At 39.2% G+C, this 23,127-nt stretch overlaps 2 protein-coding genes across 5 annotated transcripts; one reads left to right on the top strand and one right to left on the bottom strand.

Moving 5' to 3' along the window:
- The first annotated feature begins 128 nt into the window (after nucleotides 1–128).
- On the top strand, nucleotides 129–16,632 carry LOC112574675 (neprilysin-1-like). 4 transcript variants are annotated; one of them, XR_003101477.1, is made up of 9 exons: nucleotides 129–748; nucleotides 889–1,072; nucleotides 2,239–2,369; nucleotides 2,716–2,781; nucleotides 3,235–3,333; nucleotides 3,580–3,656; nucleotides 12,547–12,730; nucleotides 14,250–14,361; nucleotides 14,785–16,632. XR_003101477.1 is itself a non-coding variant. In XM_025255896.1 (8 exons), exons 3-7 carry the CDS (start codon nucleotides 2,322–2,324, stop codon nucleotides 14,323–14,325), a joined length of 366 nt encoding a protein of 121 aa, XP_025111681.1. In that variant the 5' UTR covers nucleotides 129–748; nucleotides 889–1,072; nucleotides 2,239–2,321; the 3' UTR covers nucleotides 14,326–14,361; nucleotides 14,785–16,632. The 4 variants fall into 4 exon arrangements, 3 of the variants coding, with proteins under 3 accessions (XP_025111681.1, XP_025111679.1, XP_025111680.1); XM_025255896.1 differs by lacking the exon at nucleotides 12,547–12,730; XM_025255894.1 differs by lacking the exons at nucleotides 12,547–12,730; nucleotides 14,250–14,361; nucleotides 14,785–16,632 and adding an exon at nucleotides 4,375–7,142 and having other exon boundaries at nucleotides 129–273; nucleotides 588–748.
- LOC112574672 (E3 ubiquitin-protein ligase TRIM33-like) lies at nucleotides 14,785–22,198 on the bottom strand. Its single transcript, XM_025255888.1, has 5 exons — nucleotides 22,063–22,198; nucleotides 19,829–20,897; nucleotides 17,597–17,756; nucleotides 17,144–17,296; nucleotides 14,785–16,907 (listed from the first exon to the last, which is right to left on the bottom strand). Exons 2-3 carry the CDS (start codon nucleotides 20,894–20,896, stop codon nucleotides 17,625–17,627), a joined length of 1,200 nt encoding a protein of 399 aa, XP_025111673.1. The 5' UTR covers nucleotide 20,897; nucleotides 22,063–22,198; the 3' UTR covers nucleotides 14,785–16,907; nucleotides 17,144–17,296; nucleotides 17,597–17,624.
- Between the last annotated feature and the right edge of the window lie 929 nt (nucleotides 22,199–23,127).

The raw sequence follows: 23,127 nt of genomic DNA, 5'->3' as shown, positions 1-23,127 counted from the left end.
TACATTGAAATGAGAAGCAGATGCTTCTGACAGAGCTTTTATAAAACAAAAACCAGCCCCAAGAAAGATATCGCTAGTGCTTCTCTTCTTTTGTGTCATTTGCTTCATTTTTTTTTTTTTTTTTTTTTTACAAACAACTCCAAAAAAATCATGATCATGACACGCTTTTGTGATTTGATATCAATTTTGCTTGTTTTATAAGCCCTTTCTATGACAAGAATAGCACATCACCGGTTCCGACCACTCTGAGGCAAACAGCCTCAGGATTAAAAGGTAAGTGTTTAGAGTATTATTTCAGAGGTCTAGGTGGATTGGGGTGATATCAAGATTCAAATGTCGGATAATTCTGATCATATCTAGTGTAGTACTTCAACACGTCCAATTGAAGAAAAAATTGTCATAATTTGTTGTTGTTAAGCTTCGAAAGAAACTATGGAAAAGTATGTGAGAGCTGCATCACTTTGCTACTTCATTGTATATGCGAATTGACAATACAAAACATGATTGTTTTATTTTAGATTAGCAGTGAATCTGTAGAGAGAATGCTATAATAATGATAACCTCAGTGTTTGTTTTCTATCACTAAGACCATCGTATAGCCCTGTCATGAGACTCGTCACAGCAGACATCTAGAAGTAGACAAGCACTCACCCGATTGGGTAGGAGGGATGGGGGCCTTGCGAAGAAGGAGAAAAAAACCCCGATGTGGGTACACATCAGCCCTCACAATTCGTCGCGACCCTGTGAGGTAAGACCGACTTACAAATAACACACCTACTACAACCTTGGAACAAATTCCCTTTAGTTAGTCGATCCCTCCTTCCCTTCTTCCCCTTCGAGAGACGTGACATCATTTTCACGGCCCGCAACCCCTCTCCTCCCTCGTAGGCTTATCTGTGACCCCATCGTGACATGCCTGCAGTCACGTGACATCTCGACCCTCAGAGCGCGGCCACCACATCGCTTTTTAAACGCCGCTGGGAATTCGTGACAACAAACAGAATCAGTCCACGCTGCCTCTCAGCCTGCAGCCAGAGGATCCACCTTTCACCTGCTGTCATCATCAGATCAGGTACTTCCATCTCTAGTCTAACATTTATTTCCTTATTATCAGTTTGTTTGCTCTCGTTCACATTACCTGGCCAGGCTCCAAAGCGAACATCAAAGCCAGCATCGTTGGGCGTCGCGTAAACAAATCGATTCGTTCGATTGTTTTTCTTTTGTTGTTGTTTTTGGATTATTATTTGATTTTATTTTTTGTCCAAAACGAGTGTGACAGCTGCCACCTATTCAGATGAATACAGTTTGATCGATGAAATGTTCTTTTTTTTTAATTCTTCGTTATCTTCGCTGTCATGCCCCGCATTACCCTCCGGAATAAATAAAGTGTTGTCTTATTACCAATGAATACCGTTACTTCCACATACAAAACTGAAGACGATTAAATTCCAAAATTTCTTAATGAATCTCTTGCCTAAATTATCGTTATCATTGTACAAGCTGTACGTTATGTTATGAGATCAGGTCGTCGACATTCTCAAATACCTCTACATGCTTTTTGTGTTTACTTACAGTATTAACATGATTAAGAGTAGGTTGCAGGAGAGTCCGAATATTTTTTTCCCCGTAGAAAAGGGTCTGTATGATAAAAAATCTCTGTGCGAAGTTGTTTTTTGTTTTTAGGTTTTTGTTTGTTTGTTTTTTTTTTTTTGGGTTTGTTGTTGTTGTTGTAAGATTTGAGTCAAATTTGCGTACGAGAAGAGAAGCAAATGCTTCACTGGTGTGGTGGTGTTTACATGTGTTATCTTTGTGGTGTCAGACGTGCTCGCTGATTCCACGATATCCGCTTCACACACGGATGCATATCAAAACATATTTAACAGAAGAAAATCATAAGAAATAAAACACGGGAAACGGTTATCCAGACAGGAGGGTTCGTCTTGATCTAAGGACACACTCACACACTCGTGTAAGGGGTACACCGGTCCTCTCAATGCTTTTTCGCCCAGTCTTGATGAACACTTTTATAAACATGAACACCTCAGACCGCTATGAGTAAGTCACTTTTCTGCCTCTGGCATCCTGCATTCAAACAAAATTAACCTTTCCCTCACTTTCTTCGTTTTACTGTTGTGCCAAGACACACATCTGTGACACTTTGACCTTTTTCTAATCAAATATAAACTGAATGATTACAGGGAAATCTAATCAACTGTTGTTTACACATTTTATTTACAGGTAGTACTTATGACGAGAAAGGTAACCTGCGGCAGTGGTGGCAAAAGGACGATCTAAAGACCTTCGAAAGTCGAACTCAGTGCATGGTGGATCAGTACAGTCAGTTCGTGGACAAGGAGCTGAATATGACCGTAAGTAGTCGTGTGGGCTCGCCATAAAAAGTAATTTAGCAAATAAGATTTGAAACTTTTACTAAATGTGTTCTATTTGATAATCTAAAAAGCAAGAATAAATTAAATATATTAAGAGGCTACTGAAAATGAGATGATAATTCTAGTGAAGCTGACATCTACATTTACTATTTTTACTCTTGGAAGTTCATTTTTCTAAAACAGTTTTACTTCTTAATAGACTGAAGCAATCAATGTTTTCTAACTTTTAAATAAACCTGCGGATAGAGTTAATAGGATTGTGTCATAGTATACACATAATGTTATTAACCTGAGTGTGTGTGTGTGTGCGCTCGACTACCTGCAGGTCGATGGCCGCCAGACTATAGATGAAAACATCGCGGACTCTGTAGGAATTAAAAAGGCCTTCAGGGTAGGTTCTTTTCATTCGTCGAGTAACACAAAATGTGTGTGTATGTGTGTTTGGGATGATCGGGTGGGGAAAATTTTTGTCTACCATGAGATATAAAAAATTTGGTGGCACTAAATAAAGAGTAAGCGAGGTTTGACATTCCAACCTGATGCGTACATCATACAGACATGTTCAAACATAGATATATATACATACATCAGCTGCGTTGCAAGTTTACCATTTTTCCATGTGCACAGACTAGGCTGGTGCTGTTAATATTGTATTTAGGTTATATAAGGCTGGTGTGAAATAATAGGGCGAAAACTACCCACAATGAGGTGGGGTATGTATGGGTTGTGTGTGTGCGTGCGTGCGTGCGTGCGTGCGTGCGTGTTTGTGTGTGTTGGAGGGGGAGTTAACGCCGCATGTGTGCTTGTCCTGCAATGTGAGTTTCTAATGTCTTGCATTATTCAGGCATATCGCAGTGTTATCACAGAGAGAGGCCAAGAAGAGAACAAGTACCCGACACTACCGTACTCGCAGAACCAGATCTTCTTTATCGGCTTTGCACAAGTCAGTGATATAAGCTGCCGTCGTTTTATCTTATTTTCTGTGAATACACATCATATGAGACAGCTCGGCCTTAGTAGACAGCTTCCTGGGCTCAATCTTTTTCCTTCAGCCGTGAATTACTGGCATTTAATCTCTCTTTCCTGTTTTGTTCACTTACTATCAAAAACATTAAAAAACTCCTGTAGCAGTGTTACACTTGTGCCTGGCATAAAGAAATAAAAATATCATCTTTTGTTTTTGTTCCAGAATTGGTGCATTAATGCAGTGCCGGGTGCTCGTGCGTTCATGCTAAGGTACCACGTCCACAGTCCAGGTTACATAAGGTGAGATGTGGACATGGGTTCATCCTCTTGAAACCCAATCCTGATATCATGCTCAAGGAGTTTTTGTCTGAAAATATTGTAAATTTTATTACTTCATTATTTATTTATGTTTATGTTTTGGTGCAGACGGTCTTTTCCCACGTTTGTCGTAAGAGTGCACACTGTCATGAGATAGCTAGGAATAGTGCTGTAGCGTTGGTGCTGCACGGCTTCCTACACGAGTCGAGCGAACGCGCTGTCACAAGGTAGTTGAACGGGTACATGTGGAGACGATAGGTAAGGAGAGACTTCACTTTCGTACAAAGGGAAAATACCTCGTCGGTTAGAATTATCTTTCGTAACTTGATGTTAGTAAAGAACATGGCACAGGCCAGAGAAGTTGATCGTGTGAGGCAAGGTGGACGATTTCGCTCGGCAATAAACTGTCAAAACGCCATATTTAAATTAAGCTCGGAATGAAAGCGTTTCTACAACTTCCCGAAGAACGAAGAAAGGTAATGTATTTATATATTTATTTTCAATTTGCGAAAAGTGTACTGTAATTTAGGGCCGTCGGCTAGAATACAGTCGTTCGTCCCTATGACTATTATAGTTTTTATAATGATTAAACACAATAGAGAGAAAATTGACATTTCAATCGTCTGTCCATTCGTTCAACCGTCTGTCTGTCTGTTATATTATTATGGCTCTGTCATGGGGTCGACTTCCTGTCTTACAGGGTTCTAGGATCTATTCAGAATAGTGAAGATTTTGGAAAAGTCTTCAACTGTCCCGTGGGAACACCCATGAATCCACAGAAAAAGTGTGAGGTCTGGTAGAAGACCACATGATCAAGAACGACCATCGGCTGTAGCTGACCCTGAGGACACTTTGTTTCAACTTCTTTCCACATTCTTTTTAAACAGATCATGTCACTTGATTTGTATCTTAATTCTTCCATCTTTTTATTCTTGTATTGCGCTTTTCTTGCTTTTTTTCTTCTTTTCTTTATTTATTTCTTCCGATGACGATTAAACGACGTGCCAGCTGTTTTATTGGGGAAGAAGAAAATGCTGTATAATTATGTAAGAAGATTCAAGTTCATGATAATGCAAGCTGATATTGTAATAAGCTTTTTTTTAGCACTTTTAAAAAAAATTCAACTCATAAAACAACGTTTGATGTACGTATGAAGAACCAGTTATATTTTAGTTTGGTCAGACAAAGCTAATATCAACAAATTATCTTACGGAGAGAGAGAGGTGTTGCACGTATTTTATTGAATACTATTAATATAGAATAGTCAGTCTTCCTCTGACTGTATCACAATAGCACTTGACACCCACACGCACGTGCACACACAGTTTTGTATATACTTATTGCTTTTGATAGTTGTTTAGCAATCTCTTTACTGAAGCTTATTAAAAACCAATTTTTAAAAAAAAATTGAGGAGTACTGCTTGTTTTGTTTTTATGCTAGACAATTTGTTCTTATTTTTTTTAAAATGAAGTCATTAGAGACAGAAAAAAAAGAGAAATATTAGCTTTTCTCGGAGGAAAACCTCATAGAAGAAAGTAGACAACTGGCGTTGACAATATGAGAGCAGAGGTGCACAAGCTGAGTGAGAAAGGCGCAACAATGTTCAACATTACTTAGGGCTTACTTAGGTGAACCTCTTCGCAGTCTTGGAACAAAACATGTTTGGGAACAGAAACTTTACCATTTGCAAAGTCCATCAGTCTGTTGTACAGGAAGCACTGTCATGTTCCTCTCGCTGACTGTCACTGTCAAACTAATGTTTGAAGGTAAACAACACCGGAAAACAAATAATGTGAGCAATCGCATTCGTTGAAGCTGTTTCTACGGGTCAAAGCTTATTTTGTGTTATGTCGTCTTTTAATTTGACTTAAAGAAAACAAAATTGTTCCAGAGGTACCCGAAGTAAGCACTGATTTAACAAACCAAAGAGGATGCTGTAGGAGGGGGGAGACACGAAGGTTGAAACTTAAAAACGCTGTTATTCCCTCCCGTCCTCTGTCTCCTCCACACCCTCGTTTGTGTAGCTGCTGTTGTTGTTTATGTTAGGACAGCTCCTTGAATAAAAGTAGTAGTCCTTATTGTCAAACATGTTTTACCCGCCCCTGTCACTTCGCTAGTTTGCAGCAAACTTGTCACGTCTTTAGTGTGACGGCACACAGGTCACAGTATAGTGTGACAACACACAGGTAACATCGCTGGTGTCACAGCACACAGGTCACGTCACTAGTGTGACGACACAGAGGTCAGGTCGCTAGTGTGACAGCACACAGGTCACGTCACTAGTGTCACAACTCGATGCCATTATCTCAGTCACGTCGCTAGATCTACAGAACACGTGACTGCTGTTACAACAATGGTCACGCTCCGGTCACGACACCGCACCTGCACTATTTTACTTTTTTAAAACTTACATTTCTTGCAGCTGTAGTTGTTATTGTTCAGGACTAGATTCTATTGTTCAGCTTAGCTTCCTAGCCTGGTTAATTATCTCCAGTCCACGTGGCCTCGTTTCTCCTAGTCAAGTGTTTCACTAATGTTCGTGCTATTGTCAGGCCCGTTCTTGTACAAACACGAATTGCTGTACACGGTACACGTCCCTGATAACCTCTTTTTATGTTCCTCCCTCCAAGGTACGGGTAGGTGAGTAATCAACTCCCCAAGGGATGACGTCATCTGTTGTGGTTGACCGTCTTGAGTGGTCTATGCCAGACCACAACTAACAAAAACGCAACAAAAATAAAAGAAGACAAAAACTTCGCTAAGAAATGAATTTTATTGCTTTTGAAGGAGTGAAATGCATGCCTAACATTTCCCTTGGTGTTAGATTTTTATCACCAAGACTATCGCGCCACCACTTCATGCGAAATTAATGCAATAATTAATTAATAAACCAATTTTGCCTTCAAAAACCTACACCAACATTGCTTTCAGCCTCCTCTGCTACCTTCCACCTTTGGTTCAAGCTAAACATGCAGTTGACCTTTGCGTCGTCATATTTTTCTTAGGATAACGGGTCTTGGTCTGCTAGTGAACGCGCGTGCACCGTGCAGGAGATGTGCATCACGTGCAAACCTGTTTGCCTGCTGCATGATAGGAAACAAATCAAAATGTTAAAGGTTATTTTACTTCGCACAATGGTGTCTCATGAGTAGAGACATTGGGTCAATTCCTAGATAACATGTTTATACCTTCCAGGCGCCCATGACTTGTGAAGGAGGGGAGAAAATGAAGTTTGTTGTTTCGGTTTCATTCTTTAAAATTAAGAGGAGTGCGGGGATGAACAGTGCACGTGACCGCAATGTGGTGCGAGCGTGGACTGTTGTTCTGTATTGCAGCTTCAAAAGGTAAATGGAACTGCGAATATCAAAGTCCACCACGATGAACAAGGGAAACAATTAAGAATGACAATGAGTCATGCCGTCTATGTTGTCTATCTCGTCTAGAGAAAAGAAAAACAAAGCAAGAAATAAAAACTAGAACAGGTAAGCCTTGCAAGTGACACACACCTCTTATCATAGAATTCGTTCACAGAGCATAAAATAAGACAGTGTTACAAAGAAAATTAAGTAGGCATGTCGGTAACAATTACCAAGCTTGGAGATTTTCTTTCTGCACTCTGAAGGAACATTGAGAAAATAATGAAAATTACATGACAATAATAATTCTATGTCAGGTATTCGTAATCTGTATCCGCGTGTGTGTGTGTCTCTCTCTCTGTACGTTTGCCTGTCCGTCTTTCTCCTCACTCTCCCAATCTCCTTCACTGGTATCATCATCATAATCTTCATTTCAGTATCATACCTTCCATCAGCAAAATAAAGTCTCATTTCCTCTCTTTTTTAATATAAATATACATCACTTTTTTCATTTTTGTTAAAAACATTGTTCCACAATAGTTGTTCATGCACCACCATCAATAGTCATCATCTAAAAGTTCTCGTTTGTGTCTAGTTAATAAGTACTAAAGGTACTGAGGGCAGGGTTGTTTCCCTTGTTTATGCTCAGAAAAGATAAGTACCGTTTTAATTTCGGTGTTTCTTCTATTTTGTTAGTGACAAATAAATGTCAAAATATGGTGCACCATTTAAGAAATATGCATAATTAGATTATTAGGAAAAATGATAGATTTTTCTACATTAAAAGCTGTTTAATTTGCAAGCTATGCTGCTCAACCCGAATATTGCGAAAAGCCAGACTATAGTGTTCTGCACGTTATTGACTGTAGGCATACACGGCATCCGGCTTTCCCAGCCATTTCGAAATGAACCCACCCAAAAGTTGACATCAGTCTTCTTATGATCTGATACGTCCTCCAGTGGAGGACTTCAGATTTAGACTGATGATGATCACTTCGTCGAATCGGGTCGGCCTCGTCTTCAGAACGACCAGGATCGATCCACTCCCCATTTGGGGAAATAACAACTCAATGTCAAATAATAAGACTCGGTATTGATATACATGATGCATTACAGTTAATAGCATGATTTAAATATTATTAATGTATTTCAATATTTATTTTAATTGTAAAACTTACTGTGATGTTTATATGAAAATAATTATTTGAATTGCAGTTAAATTTTTCGCTGGTTTTATAATTTTTATAGTTAAAATTTCATTTTAAGGATGAAGCGTTGGGGATGAAGTGTCTGGGGATTAAGTGTCTGGGGATTAAGTGTCTGGACACCGTAAGTTTTGTCTTAAGATTTCAGAATATTTGTCTACTTTCATTTCTTGTCCTTATATTTGTCAAGACAAAGCATTGCTATTTCAAAACTTGTGTTACTATGTGCTATTGATGTTTTTTTTTATCAAATTATGCAATTACTCCCCTTTTTCATTAGCAGATTACACTTATGGTATAGATTATGCATGATGCCAAATTGACATGTTTTAAACACACACATATACACTCACACCCTCACTTTCATAATTTCTTATTTGTGAAATACAGGTAGGTGTGACATCATAGATTCAGTCAATGACGGAACAACATATATAGCACTGTAATAATAATTTTTTCCTCTAAAAAGGTATATAAATTTAAGAATTGTGTAAAACTGATGTGTAGTCACTAGGGAATGTCAGTGATAGCTGACATTGAAATAGTTGTATGCTCAATGGCATGGGAAATGTTTTATGTCTTGTTTAAGATCCACCTTCATTGTTATGTTTATTTTTGTTGGTGTAAATCATAATAAAAAAAAAGTTAATAAATTTTGTCGTTTTGCATGTCTCTTTGTACATGTAGTCCTATTTAGTAGACACTATACCTAAACTTTCATAAATTTAATGATTTTATTTGAACTGTATTCCATATTAATATTATATAATGGAAATCCCTTGAGATGGAATGGGATGGGACAGGCATAAATTGCCACGGGATGGGATGGGACAGGCATAAATTGCCATGGGATGGGTTTCATGTGATAACTAGTATAGGGCTATAGTGTTGGTGTCTCACTTCTGTCCCCTCCATGAAACAGGCAGTCGCGCTGGTAAGCAGACTGTCAGGAGTTGAATGGGTAACTGTAAGTGGTGTTTGCGAGACGGGTAGCCGGCCTTTGGCGGCACTGGACCGTCGGGGGACAAAGGGCCAGGAAGTCTCACCATTCTCCCCCGGAATCAGTAGGCCGTGACCGCGGACCGCTTACATCATGACGGACATAGACCAAGGTCAGATTGGAATGCGGGATGGTAGTGTCGGTACAGGGGGATTTCTCAGAGAGCATTGTCAGCCTACGCCCGTTAATTATAGAAGTCCGCGGTACACCTGATGTCGCGTGTCAGCGATTGTGCTGTCATCCTTGTATGCCTCCCATACTGAGCTAGCCCATCGTTAGGTGTTGTCTTCACGCTTTTGTCCCCTCTTTGTCTTACGTCTTGCGCGCGCGCGCACAGCTTCCTTGATGCGTCATTTTACTTCTTCCTTTTTTGACGTCATGGGTAGTCGTCATCAAGTAACAGACGGTGCTGGACCGTGGCCATGACAGTCAGAGTTTTTCGTTTTGTATCGACCGATCTGCCACAAGCCGTTTTGGGTGAGTAGAGACCCATTCTGTCGGGTTCCACACCATTCTAGTCTGTAAGGGGCCTTTGGATGGCGGTGGAAGTGTAAGTGAGAGAATCTTTTTATGTTCAAAGCCATAGTCCGACGTTTAATTGCAAGACTTGTACTTTGTTAGGTTAACGTTCGTGATTGCCGGGTCGCGACGCTTGTAGCGCGTACTCGTTTCCCGTTGTATGGATTTGTGTAAGATCAACATTAGATTTTTGACGAATCTTAGGATTAGTCCGATGGTCAGATACATGTGTCGGTGTGAAAATATTGTTTTAGAAATTGAGCAGTTTCGGGACACGCCTGTTGATTGTAAGAATTGTTTTATCCACAGGCTTATTATTTTTTGTTCTTCTTCACTCTTCCACCTGTTGTTGTTTTTCGCTCTTCCTTCGTGTCACCGTGTCTTCACATCCTTTGTTCGCATCGCTGTCCGTCATCGTGTCGAGCGTCCACCCTGCACCATCATCATCATCTCGTCGGCGAGTGAACTCGCGACCCTGCTGCATCAGTGTACGGAAAGGCTTTCGACTGAACACCTAGAGCAGGAATCTTCGAGCAGGAGCTTTCGTGGCCAGTGGCCGGCCCACATCATCGCATCTGGACGAGAAGACAGAGGGGTGGGGGTACGTCTTTAGAGCGGCAAGCAAGGCCAGAGGGCGGGCTGCCGTCTGTGGACATCTTCAACGGACTTCTAACTGTCACCCTGCAGTGCGTGCGGGTGATGTATTGTATAGACGGTGACTGAGATTAGCCTGTGCACAGGGCAACTGATTTGTCTTATTTTAATTTATCTATTTTTTTGTTTGTTTGTTGGATTGTTCGCGCTGATCTATATTTGTTCATGTGAGAGTGTGGAATGTTTGATTTTTGATTCCTATCAGTATTATTTTTGTGGCTATTAAATTAGTTTTGTTTGTTACGTGAATTTTGTCTTTGTCATTTCTGTGTATGGTCTGCGCTCAGTTGAAGTTCGACTGGCTTCGTCGCGGTCACGCGACACCTGAGACATGACAACAGCGCTGGACAAAGGGTGAATGGGAAGCCAAACTGGACGGCGCCGGAGTCGCCGACCACATTGCTAGTGAGAGGGGGTAAAGAGGGGGTGTAGTTTGGGGCTGGAATAAGCCAGAGTGACCACCTGTCTATCATGTGTTAGCTACGTATGATTGGTTGTAGCTAGTTAACAGAATGGTTGAAGGTAAGACTGAGAGTATGTTGACCAATCGTGAGAGAGGATGATCCTCGCAGATGAGGATTTAGTAGGGTGATCGGTCAAGACTCGTGGTCTTTCGCACCAGCACTCGAGGAGGAAGGTTGTAGCCGAAATCTGTTCAAGGCTGTTCAGATTCTCTGCTGTGAGTTCGTCTGGGAATCGTGACAACTGCAGCACAACCGACTCAGAGGTGTGGAAGACCCGCTCTGTCGCAGAGTGTACGACGCTTCATCTCCAGCATCTGTTTGGTCGCAAACAGTAGAGGGAGGCTGGAGATAAGCGTTGGTCCTTGTTAGGCGCTGTTAAGCTTGAGACAGCAGTCCGGCCTAAGGGACGAGGTACAGGTAGGCACGCGGTGGTGCCAGGATCTCTGCGCGTGAAGAAAGAGGCCGACACGAACGACGGAAGACATCAGAAGATTCCAGGACGTCAATCAAGGAGGGCCCTCACGTGACTAGAGACTTGTGTGTAAAGATAAGTGGTGTGTGGTGTGTGCAGTGTGTAGTTTGATTAAGATTAGTTGGTCGTGGCTCATTAGATATCTGGACTAGAAGGAGGAGAACAATTAGGATAACGGGACACCTTAGATAACGACCGTATGATTATATTTGATGTAATTTGTATAATCCTCTCGATGATTAATAACTTTCTTTTATACACTAAATTGCCTTGAGTTGTTCATTGGGGTTATGCGTGCTGGGGGCTCGAGCTAATTAAAAGTGTTAATTGATAAGCAATTTAGTGTGAGGGCACGCGGTAAATGTCGACGTGATTTGGTAGAGGTATCGAGAGTGTGATAGACCGAGGGACGGAATCACAACCTCCACCATCTCCACGGGCTCTTCCCCAAGGAGATCGCGACAATGGGATGGGATAGAAAAATATGTCCCATGGACAACCCTGGGGAAATAGAAGAAAGCGAGTCGAGCTCTGATTTTTTTCTTTGTTTTCTTTTTCTGTGTGTTTATTTATTTATTTATTTTTTTTTTTTTTTTTTTTTTGCTTGCATCACTACTACAGGTTCTGTCGGTTATCGTATTCAGACAAATTTCAGCGTTGATGTCTGCGCTGTGAAGGTTGGGTTAGACCAGTGATGCCCAACCTTTTTCGGCCTGCGGGCCATATCCATTTTGGACAACCGTATCGCGGGCCACTTCGCAGCAAAAATACAAAAAGGAAAAAAAAAAATAGAGCAGATACCGTTTTTTTTTTTAGAAACAAGTTGTACTTACCATTAATTATGTAGTAATTAGTGGGATATTTGAAGTTGTTTTCCCGAAACCAACTTCTGAATGTCCGGCCTCAACGTAGAGACACGAAGTTGGAGCACTGAATCGAAATGTTCGTCCATCGAAAAAAAGATTGAGAGACGCCCCTACGTGGGGATAAATACTTCTTCCTTTTTTTCGTTTTTTTAAGGTCTTCTTTTATTACTAACATGCCGATTTCCTGCACTGTGGGCAGAAGTTTCGCGGGCCGGATGGCACCGCGTCGCGGGCCGGATATGGCCCGCGGGCCGTAGGTTGTGCATCCCTGGGTTAGACCGTTAGAGGCTGCTTTGGCGGTTCAGTGCTTCCACCTACAGGTGATTCTGTACTAGGAGAAGCCAGAAAACGAGGACAGAGCGAGGACTAACCCTACAAACAAGAAATCAGATACAGAGAGCGTCACACGACGAGATTTGAACCCGAGGCTTTCCCTGCATAGTCATGGGTCTCTGCACATCGCAACTCATCTTCCACGATCCACCGACCAGCCACCAACTCGGTCACCGCTGGACTTTTGTGAGGCGAGATTTTAGTTCTGTTTCTTTTGAAATCCCAGAATACTGCATGCTTTCAAATTTGTTTAATTAAAGAGTTACATTTTCGAAGAAAAGGGTATCACTCCAAAATACTTCCTTATTTCGGGATCAGCAATTCTGACCCAAACCTGTAGGGTTCGAGTCACGATGAGTCGCAAGTTAGGTGTGTCAAGGTGTATCAGGGTGTGTCACGATCTGCCCCCAAAAAGAATTTTCGAGTGACCCGAAAAAAAGAAAAACACAAACTTACTTGCAGCAAAGGATTCTTTTGAATCAATCTGACCTCCCTTGCACTGCTAATGAAGGACATGTAAGTAGCTCACCCAGCATCATGCCCACCATTTCTGCTGGTTGAACGGTAAACAGACTAACCCCGTGTTCACCTGCACACGGTAGGCATCGTAGGTATCGCTTCTTTCCTTTCAACTCTCATGATGTGCACCTACCTGTACACAAATCTCATTTATGCGGCTAAATAAATCTTGTAACCATAGTTGTCAAAGATTTCAATGGTTGGAAATAAACTATGGATGTGAGACCACAAATCACTAGATGACGATTGTCCATTATAGTTCTTCTCCTTAGAGCAAGCTAACTCTTTTTAAAAACTATTAATTCTTACTTACAGCTTATGTCTTATCAACGATGTGCACGTGCAAAATGTCAGACAAGCCTTGAAAGCATTTTGCAAAAGTATTTGAAAGTTGGCCAAAACCCTAAAAACCTTGTAGCAAACACGCAAACCCACTGCTGATGTAGGGATTAAAATTATCGGGTATCTCAGAAACCAGACTCTGATGGTTGGGCGAGACGGCATCTGCGCATGAAGTGTGTGATGGATTCTGTATGCACGTGCGCACGTGTTCACGCCAAATGAAGACAAAAAGTAGTTCTCTTCTTTTTCTTCTCAATCTGTCACTCATTTTTCTCTTCCTTACTTTCTTTTTCAATGCAAATTTGTGGGCAAAGCTTTATGTCTTCTGCACTGTCAGGTGGACTGTAGCTAAGGTCCACCTGTCTACATACGGGTAGACTACAATGAGAAATATCCGTTAAACGGGTTGTAGCGGACAAGCATCGGGGGTTTTCTCTGATTAATCCGGTTTCCTAACCCGTCTCCCTCTCCTCATATAGTGTGAAATCGTTGCAAGGTTGAAGCAATTTTCTACCAAATAAACCAATCAAACCAACCTAAGCGCCCTGCTTTACCCCTTTCCCACCCCAACATACCTGTACAATACATTTAAAAAACTGAACCATTGCTCAGAAAGTTTCCCTATCAACAAATAAATCAGCATACTTTATTAATGCATCTCAGGATTAAAAAGTGAAAAATCTGTGATCATCATGCAGACCAATGCTGAATTTTTATTTTGTGTGCGAGTGCAACTGTTAGAGATGTGAAGGATATGCAGACCTGCATGCACATTCAATATGTTGAACTGAAAAAAAGACGTAAAGTGGCATCTCCACAATATTACTAGCTTTTCTTTATTCAGGAGCATGAAGAGGAAGGAAGAAGTGGAACAAGCATCTCCTGCCAAACGAACAAGACGAGCTGTAGCTGGTCAATGATATACCTATGTTTAGGAGTTACTTTGTTTGATTTTTGTAAGTCATGTCATTTTGAAATTTGTTATGATTAAATAAATAAAATGTTTTGAAATGGTTTTTTTTTCATCTGGGTTCAAAAATGCACTGCAATTTGTTTTAGATAGGTATAGTCTTAAGGTGGTGGTTTAATTTGGAAGCAAATATGATTTCTGACATTAACAGGTAATGAATTATTTAGAACTGTTCCTGACTAGGGTATAAAACAATACATCTGGTTTTAGCAACTGACTTCCAAGGGTAAACTATTTTGAAACATTATATTGTTTCAGCAAATTTTATTTTTGTTTTAATAAAATCTTTAGAGAAAAAGTGCCCACATATTTTATTTTAAATGGTAACTGGTCTTTCATTTTATTTATTTAGTTTTCGATTTTTATTTTTTATTTTTTTACAAAGCTGATATTTTTCTGCTTTTTGCAGATGTCAACAACATTCCAGATGACCCCAGAGGCAGCTGTGCCAATTAAAATGAAAAACAATAACCCCAAACTGGAAATGTTACTGTCAACTTCATTGGAAATCACATTCTTGCCATGCACTTTTTCTTGTTTTCTCCTTTAAACCTTTATTTTTTTGGCTCCATTTCAATCCTGGCTACCTTTTCGTACACTGCCATGTCCCAAACTAGAGTACAAAATGCTTTGTGCAAGCTATTTATAAACAGGTGAAAGGAATGAGGGCAAAAATGGACATACAGAGAAGAGACTGCAGCTGATTTGAATGGAAATATGTACAAGTTCATTTGTTATGCTGTTTATAAAATATAAATCACATTTTACTAAATTAATGTAGTAGATTAATGTTTTATAACAATTATATATGACAAAGAGGAAAGTTGAAGGATAATTGCAAAGTGTGTGTGTGGTTTCATTCAAATGTGAAAACATGTCTTCGTTCTTATGACAGAATGATAGTCTCTAAATGAGAAATACTGTGCAGATGTATACTTACATTTGTGCATTTTGTGCATAAAGAAAGCATGAGAAGGTCAACTGTCAATGTGCAGTGTTAATTCAACCAAAACTTGCCAAAAGTGATCAGATATTTGCTATTTATGTTGCATCAGAAAAAATTTGGTTTATATTTATTTGCATTTTTTAAATTCTTTGCTTTGCAGCAGACAAACTGAATACAGTCATAAATGACCAAATATGATTGCCAAGTGCTCCTTTAAAGCTGAAAGGTTAAAGCTTATTCCTCTGCTGATTCTAGATGCTTAGCCTACATCAAGCCTTACACCATACTCCCCCAAAAAAAGAAGAAAAATGTCTAACAAATCTAACAGCACAAATGATCCACAGAAAATTTATACAAATTGCTGTGCCTTGAAGATAAACCATAACCGACAGGCATGAAAAATTGGTTGGAGAAAGAAGCAACAGATCATCACAAATTTCTAGGCAAAGAAGATTTATAACTGATATGACTGTCTTTTGTCATTTGTGCACTACTGAGGTTTTCATGATCTTTTATAATGGTCCTCTGTTATCACAACTATGACATAGGCACAAACTGTTGATAAATACAGCCATAACAGTCCAATAATAATCTCCAGCATATTATAGCTGTTCACTGTGAAATGAGAACATTGTTAAGGGTGAATGAACATGTCACAAACCATTTTCTGTTATAAAGGCAAAGTATATTATTACCTGACCCAATTTTGGCAAACATATATCTGGCTGTTTCAAAATTTTATCAATTAATGAAGCTATTTTACTAGAGGCCCAACAAGCAGTCTTTTACAGAGGAACATGTGGAAGAGTTGTCAACCCTATTTTGAAAATGAACTGTGGGTTCATAAACACTGATATCTAATGACACCCTCAGTGTGAGCATTTAAGAAATGAATCCTATTTTGCGTGCGCTCAGAAAACGGCATGATGAAAATAAACACATCTGTTAATAAAAATGTGTTACTAAAATCTGGTTCATTTACAACCTTGACATTTCATAATATTAGCACTATTGTTTACTCTTGGTATGTGACATTGCTTTCCATTTGTGACTTATTTATGTGAAGGTTGTGCCTTACAATTCTGCTGTCTATTTTGTGTGTGTATGTGGGGGGAGGGGGAGTGGTGGTGGTGTGTGTGTGAGAGAGAGAACGCAATCTAAAGGAATCTCATACACAGCTGTATCGGGCACCTATTTTTACTTTTTTATTTGTACTAGTTTGTACACTATATAGATTCTGTTTGTGCTTTCATTTTTATTATTAAATGTGAAAGTGTCCACAATTGTGGATAATAAATAATGTCAATTGAATAATTTTGGAATGATTTCTTATTAATGTTGATGTCTTGTAAAAACCACACAAAAACCTTGCATAGAGAGCCACCCAGACTAGTCCCTGATCCAGATTCAGAAGTCACCATGCTGCCTTCACTGCCTAACGAAAACGACAGTGAAGTGCCAGGTATACAACACCCTCGTCCTGTCCGTCGATGTAGATGTGAAGGTAGTTTGACGAGTCCACCAGGACCCCGACTCGACTCCCGACTTTTAAGTCTCTTCAGATCTTCTCCTATCGTGCTAAACACCTGAAAAGAGATGCCTGATAATTTCGCACAATTACAGATGACAAAAAAGGATTTTACTAACTTTTGATTACTAGCATATGCCACAGAATTTAGAAAACGGAAGATCACATATCTTAACTTTAAAAGAAAAATTTTTTTCAAGAAAAGCAGAAAAGTAAATGATACTTTTCTTCCATTATTACATAGATACCAAATCACAAGGCCACTTTTTTGCACTTGTAGCCATGGAAACTCACAAAGCTTTCCTGATGGCTGATCCCTTTGACTCCGATGATGCTGGAGTCTTCTAGGTCTACCAAGGAACTCGTTATAGCGAGGCGCTCAGGAGGTATTGTTGTCACTCCTACGGATAACGCGTTCACTGTTGCTGTTACTTCGTCAACTTTGACCTGCATCAACAGTACAGTGTCACGATTTGGCTAAATGTGACAGAGGATTAGGTTGACTAGATGTCCTACATGTTATCCAACGCTCAGTAAAAATTGGACAAAAAGCGTGACCAGATATACAATATATTGAGACTAACCAATCCGCAAAGTTTTTATAAAACTGAGTAAAGTATTAAAAAAAAATAACTCAAAAGAATTGTTTAGTTTTCGCCTGTGCAAAGAAAGGAAAGTGACTCATTGAAATGTTTGTTTTATAGTTTGTTTTAATCGTCGTCATCATCATCGTTATCGTCGTCTTACCTCATACAAGACTTTCGGCACCATAGAGTCACGTGACACGACCACCCCCGTTAGAGGAGGCACGTTTATTTATCTTCTCCGCGGTAATGTTACCGTTCGTCAGACGAATGTTGGTTCCGCAGTTGTCGTTGAACACAAGGACTGGTGGCTTTGCATCTATCTGTAAATAATGTCCAGTCTCTTCTTGATAAAATTTACTCACAGCTATTTACTTGATATCCTTAATCTATAACAATAAAGATGTAAATAATTAAAACTATTAGTCGCATCGATGAGTTTAAATTTCATGCAATATTTCAGGATTATAATGTTTGGTATTGAAGATTTGTGTTGGATATTAGAAGAGAAGGTTATATGAATGGCTTACATCTGCAGACACCGCTTAGGGAAATTTTTCTGCGTGTTTGACAAAACTCAAGGAACACTGTATCACAAAATACTGCAACAGTAACCTTTAGGTTAGTAGTTATGAAACGGTGGCACAAAATATTTTATTCGATAATTATAATATAAACCATGAAGGCTAGAAGAAATTAGCCCCTACTAAATGGGTTAGGTAAGCGTATTGCCCCAGGACCAATGAGCGGAGTGTAGTTTGTAAAAGTGATTAAACTTTCAAAAAAAATATTTTAAAGGTATGTTCAGATATGAGTGTTATTATCCCACGTTAAGAGAATCTGGTGAGGATGTGTGGATTAAAAATATATATATATATAGTTGACAAGGAAATTAAAATAAACTTCGAACATTTAGGCAGCATACGCTCTGTAATAATTTCCATCTACAAGTTATTTTTTGCTTGTTCGCTCGTTTGTTTGTTTGTGTGTAGGGAAATACTTTCTGGAATCTAAGAATTATGGAGGCAAATCCCTTCATAATAATGTAATAACAGACGACTGAAACGATGTGATATAATCCTTACTCAAAATAATGGTCTACCAAGTTTACGATTTTTTAGGTGTTACAAAATATACAAGTTAACATGCTCTGAATGTGCTTTGTGTTTGTTCAGAACCAAACAGTAGTTCTGAAATATATAAAAGGCAAACTATGTATCTACTTGCTTCAAGGAGGACGGAAAAGGGAGCTATTAGGTTGAATATTACAGGTGTAATTGTATTTGTACATGGCTAAATATTCTGCGTAAAGCTTAATACATGAACATGCAGGAGGTAGAAACAATAAACGCATTCATAATTTGCATCTACAATAAAAAGAACATATGTATAACAGTTAAAACTAGAGATAATATTGTTGTATAATATCTAATAATTATCAAACTTCAAGTATGTTCTTTGTTAGTGACGCTTATTAACATGTCATAAAAATTATTGCCAATTAGAAGAGTTAGAATCCATAAGAAAGAAAATGTAGAAGGATCGGGATCTTTCTTTCTCCAATTGCTTTTTTGATGTTTATAATGGGTCGTAAAAAATTATGGACCAAAAAATTAGCCTGGTCTTTTTGGTCAAGTAATATAACTTTGACACTGCGTTGAAAGTTTTGCATCTGTTCAATCCCAGGTTGTGTGATATACTCTGAGTCTCCACCATCCACCTTTCCGAGGCAAAACTATGATCTGTCTATGAAAAGCACATCGAAACAACTGTTTGTAGTCTGTAAAAGATTTTTTTCTAAGTAGAAAATTTATACATGAGACAATACAGATTAACAAAACCACTTATTTAAATTAATGCATTTGTGCATAATTCTTAAAATTCCTCCATATTTCCAGCCGAGGATAAGGATACATGTCTATACAGTAATTTACTTCTGTCAATCGCGTAATCAAAGATCCTGACTTGTCCCTACACAATTTCGTTATTCCTGTCATAAAATTTTGCTGTTATTTAACAAAAAATTGATCAAATACGCAATGTCTTTGCAGGCTGAACGTTACCCTGCTCACACTGTAGTAAGCATTTAAAGGTTTCGAATAATATAATATACAACGTTTACGTCTGAGTTATTTTGTAGTTGAAGCTCATGTCACCTTGTCCATTAATTTTCAAGATACATAGTGAACTACGATATCTACAACAGCTAAAACTACATACAGGATAAGAAATAGTATGTTTAATATTTCTAAATTACTCTGAGTATAGAAATGAACAAATCGTAACCCTAATAAATAACTGTAAGAATTTTTTTAATGTAATTTGAAAAAAGGATATAAATAAGAGACAAAAAAGTTAAATCATAATAACATTTAAACAGGCTTTAAAAAATTACCTCTGGCTCTGTCCACTGCTTCTCCAACATCAGTAGCTCTTGTTGTATCCACCTTACAACAATTTTACAGCTCTCTGCACTTGACACGGGCTTCACCCACACCTCTTGTTGCCAGTCAGACCTCAAGTCAAGGCTGTTGACCCTGTCTGTCAGAGCCTGTGTCATGTGTATCAGTGCAGGACGTGGTGACACTGCCAACGCTTGCGTCACAATGTGTTTGTGTGACGTCACCTTCCCTAGACGGTTGCAAAGGTCAGTCTTGACGTCACATAACGGATTCCTGATTTTGAGATGTGACGTGCAAGTCTTTTCCTTCAAATTCTTACGGAAATCTTCCACCAGCTTGTGAAGTCGGTAACATGCTTTGTTCACCTGCGCCATGTCTTCTTGTTCGCTGACATCAACTTCCTGTAGACGTGACGTCACCTGACCTATAGCCTGCTCTAGCTTCTGCTCCGCTTCTACTAGAATCTTTGTCAAGTCGATAAGTGAATTTTGAGCTGATTGTATTTCATTGTCAAGATAGTTTGTTTCTCGACATACTTTGTGTTTGTTAGCCTTACAGGCTGAACAGACAGCGAGGCGGTGCTCGCGGCAGAAGTACTCCGCCTGTTTGTCGCCGTGGTCAGCACACAGTGCAGGGCGGCTGGCAGCCAGACGTTCAGGTGTCACAGTGCTGACACTCTCCACATCGTGATTGCGGCTCACTGGGAGTTTTTTATGAGCTTTTGTACACGCTGAGCACAACATGACCTGACACTGCATACAGATGAAGTCCGCCCTGACGTCCTCACACACACAACAAAGGTGATCTTTACTCAGCACACGAGCGCTCTCCACCAGCGCTTCCATCACAAAGTCTGTCGGCAGGGCGTCAACAGTGGCGGACGAACTTCCATCTGACTGCTCTACTATAGGACATCTACACAGCGGACACCCGGCATCAGCTTTGGAATCCATCCAGGAAATGACACATTCTCGACACAGGAGATGACCACAGGGTAGAATCTTTGGTGTTGTGAAGTCATTGGTGCACACGGCACACTCTCTTTCGTGTGGCTCAGCCATCCTGGAATCATAGTTACAAGTTATCTATACAGGTTTTGCAGATTCATTGTTTGGAGATCAGGAAACTTACCTTGCACAGTTTTTAGGTCGTAATTTGCAAGACCAAAAGGTAGTGAGTGTAAGGGAAAATAAAACTTTTTTTATGTAAACAGCATCTCCAGTTGCAGTAGCTAGTTTAAAGTACAGATTTTATTCACAACTGTCCGGATTTCAATAACGGTTAAGTTTTTTGTAGAAGGACAAGTAGCCAAAAAAGAAATAAAATAAAAAGGCAAGTAATAATTATGCAAAACCAAAGTGTTTATTATGTAGTAGTTTCACTTAAGCCTTTTTTTTATTCTGTAGAATGTTCCAACTGCTAAAGCCAACTGAGAATTTGACTCATAGAAGAAGGCTATGGTAGAGGAAGTTTTACCCACTGGTACGCATGATTTTTACCGTTTTTCAAAAAATTATAAAAAATTAAGTAAAAGAGGTAGAAGAATAATTGATAGATCAAAATGTGTAGAAAAGAAACAATCTACCTGAACCTTGCTTGAGAGCTCACTTTTATTATTGTAATCCATACAGTATCGGGTAGATGAAGTAGAGTTTTTTTTTAACAGGTTGTCATCTAACAAGAAGTTAGACTTATAGGAGCAGAGTTTGATATTTTGAAACCAAAAAAAGAAAGGCACACACATTGTTCCTTTTCATAGAAATTCACAAATGATGCCAGAATTCTAAAAATCCGAGGAACAAGCCGCACATTTCTCGTATAATTATCGTCTCGTCATTTTTTCTAGTGGAAAAGTCCGGGTACTCTGGAAAATTGACGATATTTCAGTCAAAACAGAGTTCCCTCTCTTTGCAAGGGAAGTAACTCTGTTCAGAAATGCACATGCTATCGTAACTAATCAACATGTTGACTAAAATAAACGCTGTACACGTCTAAAAGAATTAAAAAAAAACTACAGCGATTATATGGACGAAAATTGTGCGCGAGGGCGGGTTTAAACAGCAGACACGTCGATGAAGAGGAGAATACCTAGCAATGAATGTCATTACACAACGGCTGACCTACTTCACGCTATGGCACACCAAGCTATGACACACTGCCACGCACACACCCGGTGACTGTGAAGACGTTAAGCGGTGTAACCGAGTAGACAGTAGAGTTTACTCACCTTTACTTCAGATGAACGAGTTAGGTGAGACTGGGATCCGTCTGACAAATACTTCAGGCTAAAGAGTCGAAAACAGATTTCCTATGAGCCTTTCTTCGCTATGATGACAGGCCGTGCTATGACATTGGGATATAGGTCACGTGACCTTTAATTATAATATGACAGCTGTCATGGGAATTTCCTTTGAGAAGGTTTTTAGAAATGTGTTGGTGCTTTTTATATATTTATATAGTGTTTTTTTTCTACCCGCTGTACTTTGATCTTGTTTCTTTACTTTTGTAACATCTGTTTCACGAGGATCACTCCTGACACCAATCACCATAGCAGTCAATAGTTGTGATAACTGTCACTTGACTTGTCCGCTGACTGGTCTTCCTTTGCAGGTTTATGACACTCTCCATCCCTAATGTTTGTTGCCTGATTTCTCCTTAAATCTTCTGCATGAATGATTATCTTGTATTAATTGTCTACCTACTTAATTTTCTTTCCGTCCTTTGTATTTTGTTTGTGTCTCACTTGTCTTAGGAGCCGAGATTTGCGTGATCGTAAATTGCACGTTCATTATTGATTATTACTATAAGTATTTCTATCCAACGTTTTTTTTTATTGCCTACTGATAGTAAGGTTGTAAACAATGGTTCCCAAAATATGCCGAGAAGATGTCTTAGAAGGCGATTAAACCCACTGTATATAGTCTGATTGCCTAAAGGTAACACACGCAATCAATCTCACAAACACACACACAACTTAAAATAGATGTCTGAATGTTTCAAATATTTTATTTCAAGACAAGTGGAAGAGTGCATAACTAATATTAAGAATTTTAAAAAATTGTGACAAATTTATAGTTTTGCTCTACAGCTAAAGGAAAGAAACTCTTTTCAAAGCCAGTGCCACGCAGACAACAAACTGTAAAGAATATATAGTGTCAGTGTTTCAATGCTGAAACAGCTTGCGTAGCAATATTATCTTTAGGCAAATAGAAAGAAATATCAAGAAATACCATTGAATATTGAAATCCTAAAGCAAAGTCATGCTGGCATGATGATGACATATACTGATCGC

The sequence above is a fragment of the Pomacea canaliculata genome, linkage group LG11 (genome assembly GCF_003073045.1).
Source record: "Pomacea canaliculata isolate SZHN2017 linkage group LG11, ASM307304v1, whole genome shotgun sequence".
NCBI lineage: Eukaryota > Metazoa > Mollusca > Gastropoda > Architaenioglossa > Ampullariidae > Pomacea > Pomacea canaliculata.
The sequence above is the reverse complement of the archived record's forward strand: the minus strand, read 5'-3'. Positions and strand labels throughout refer to the sequence as shown.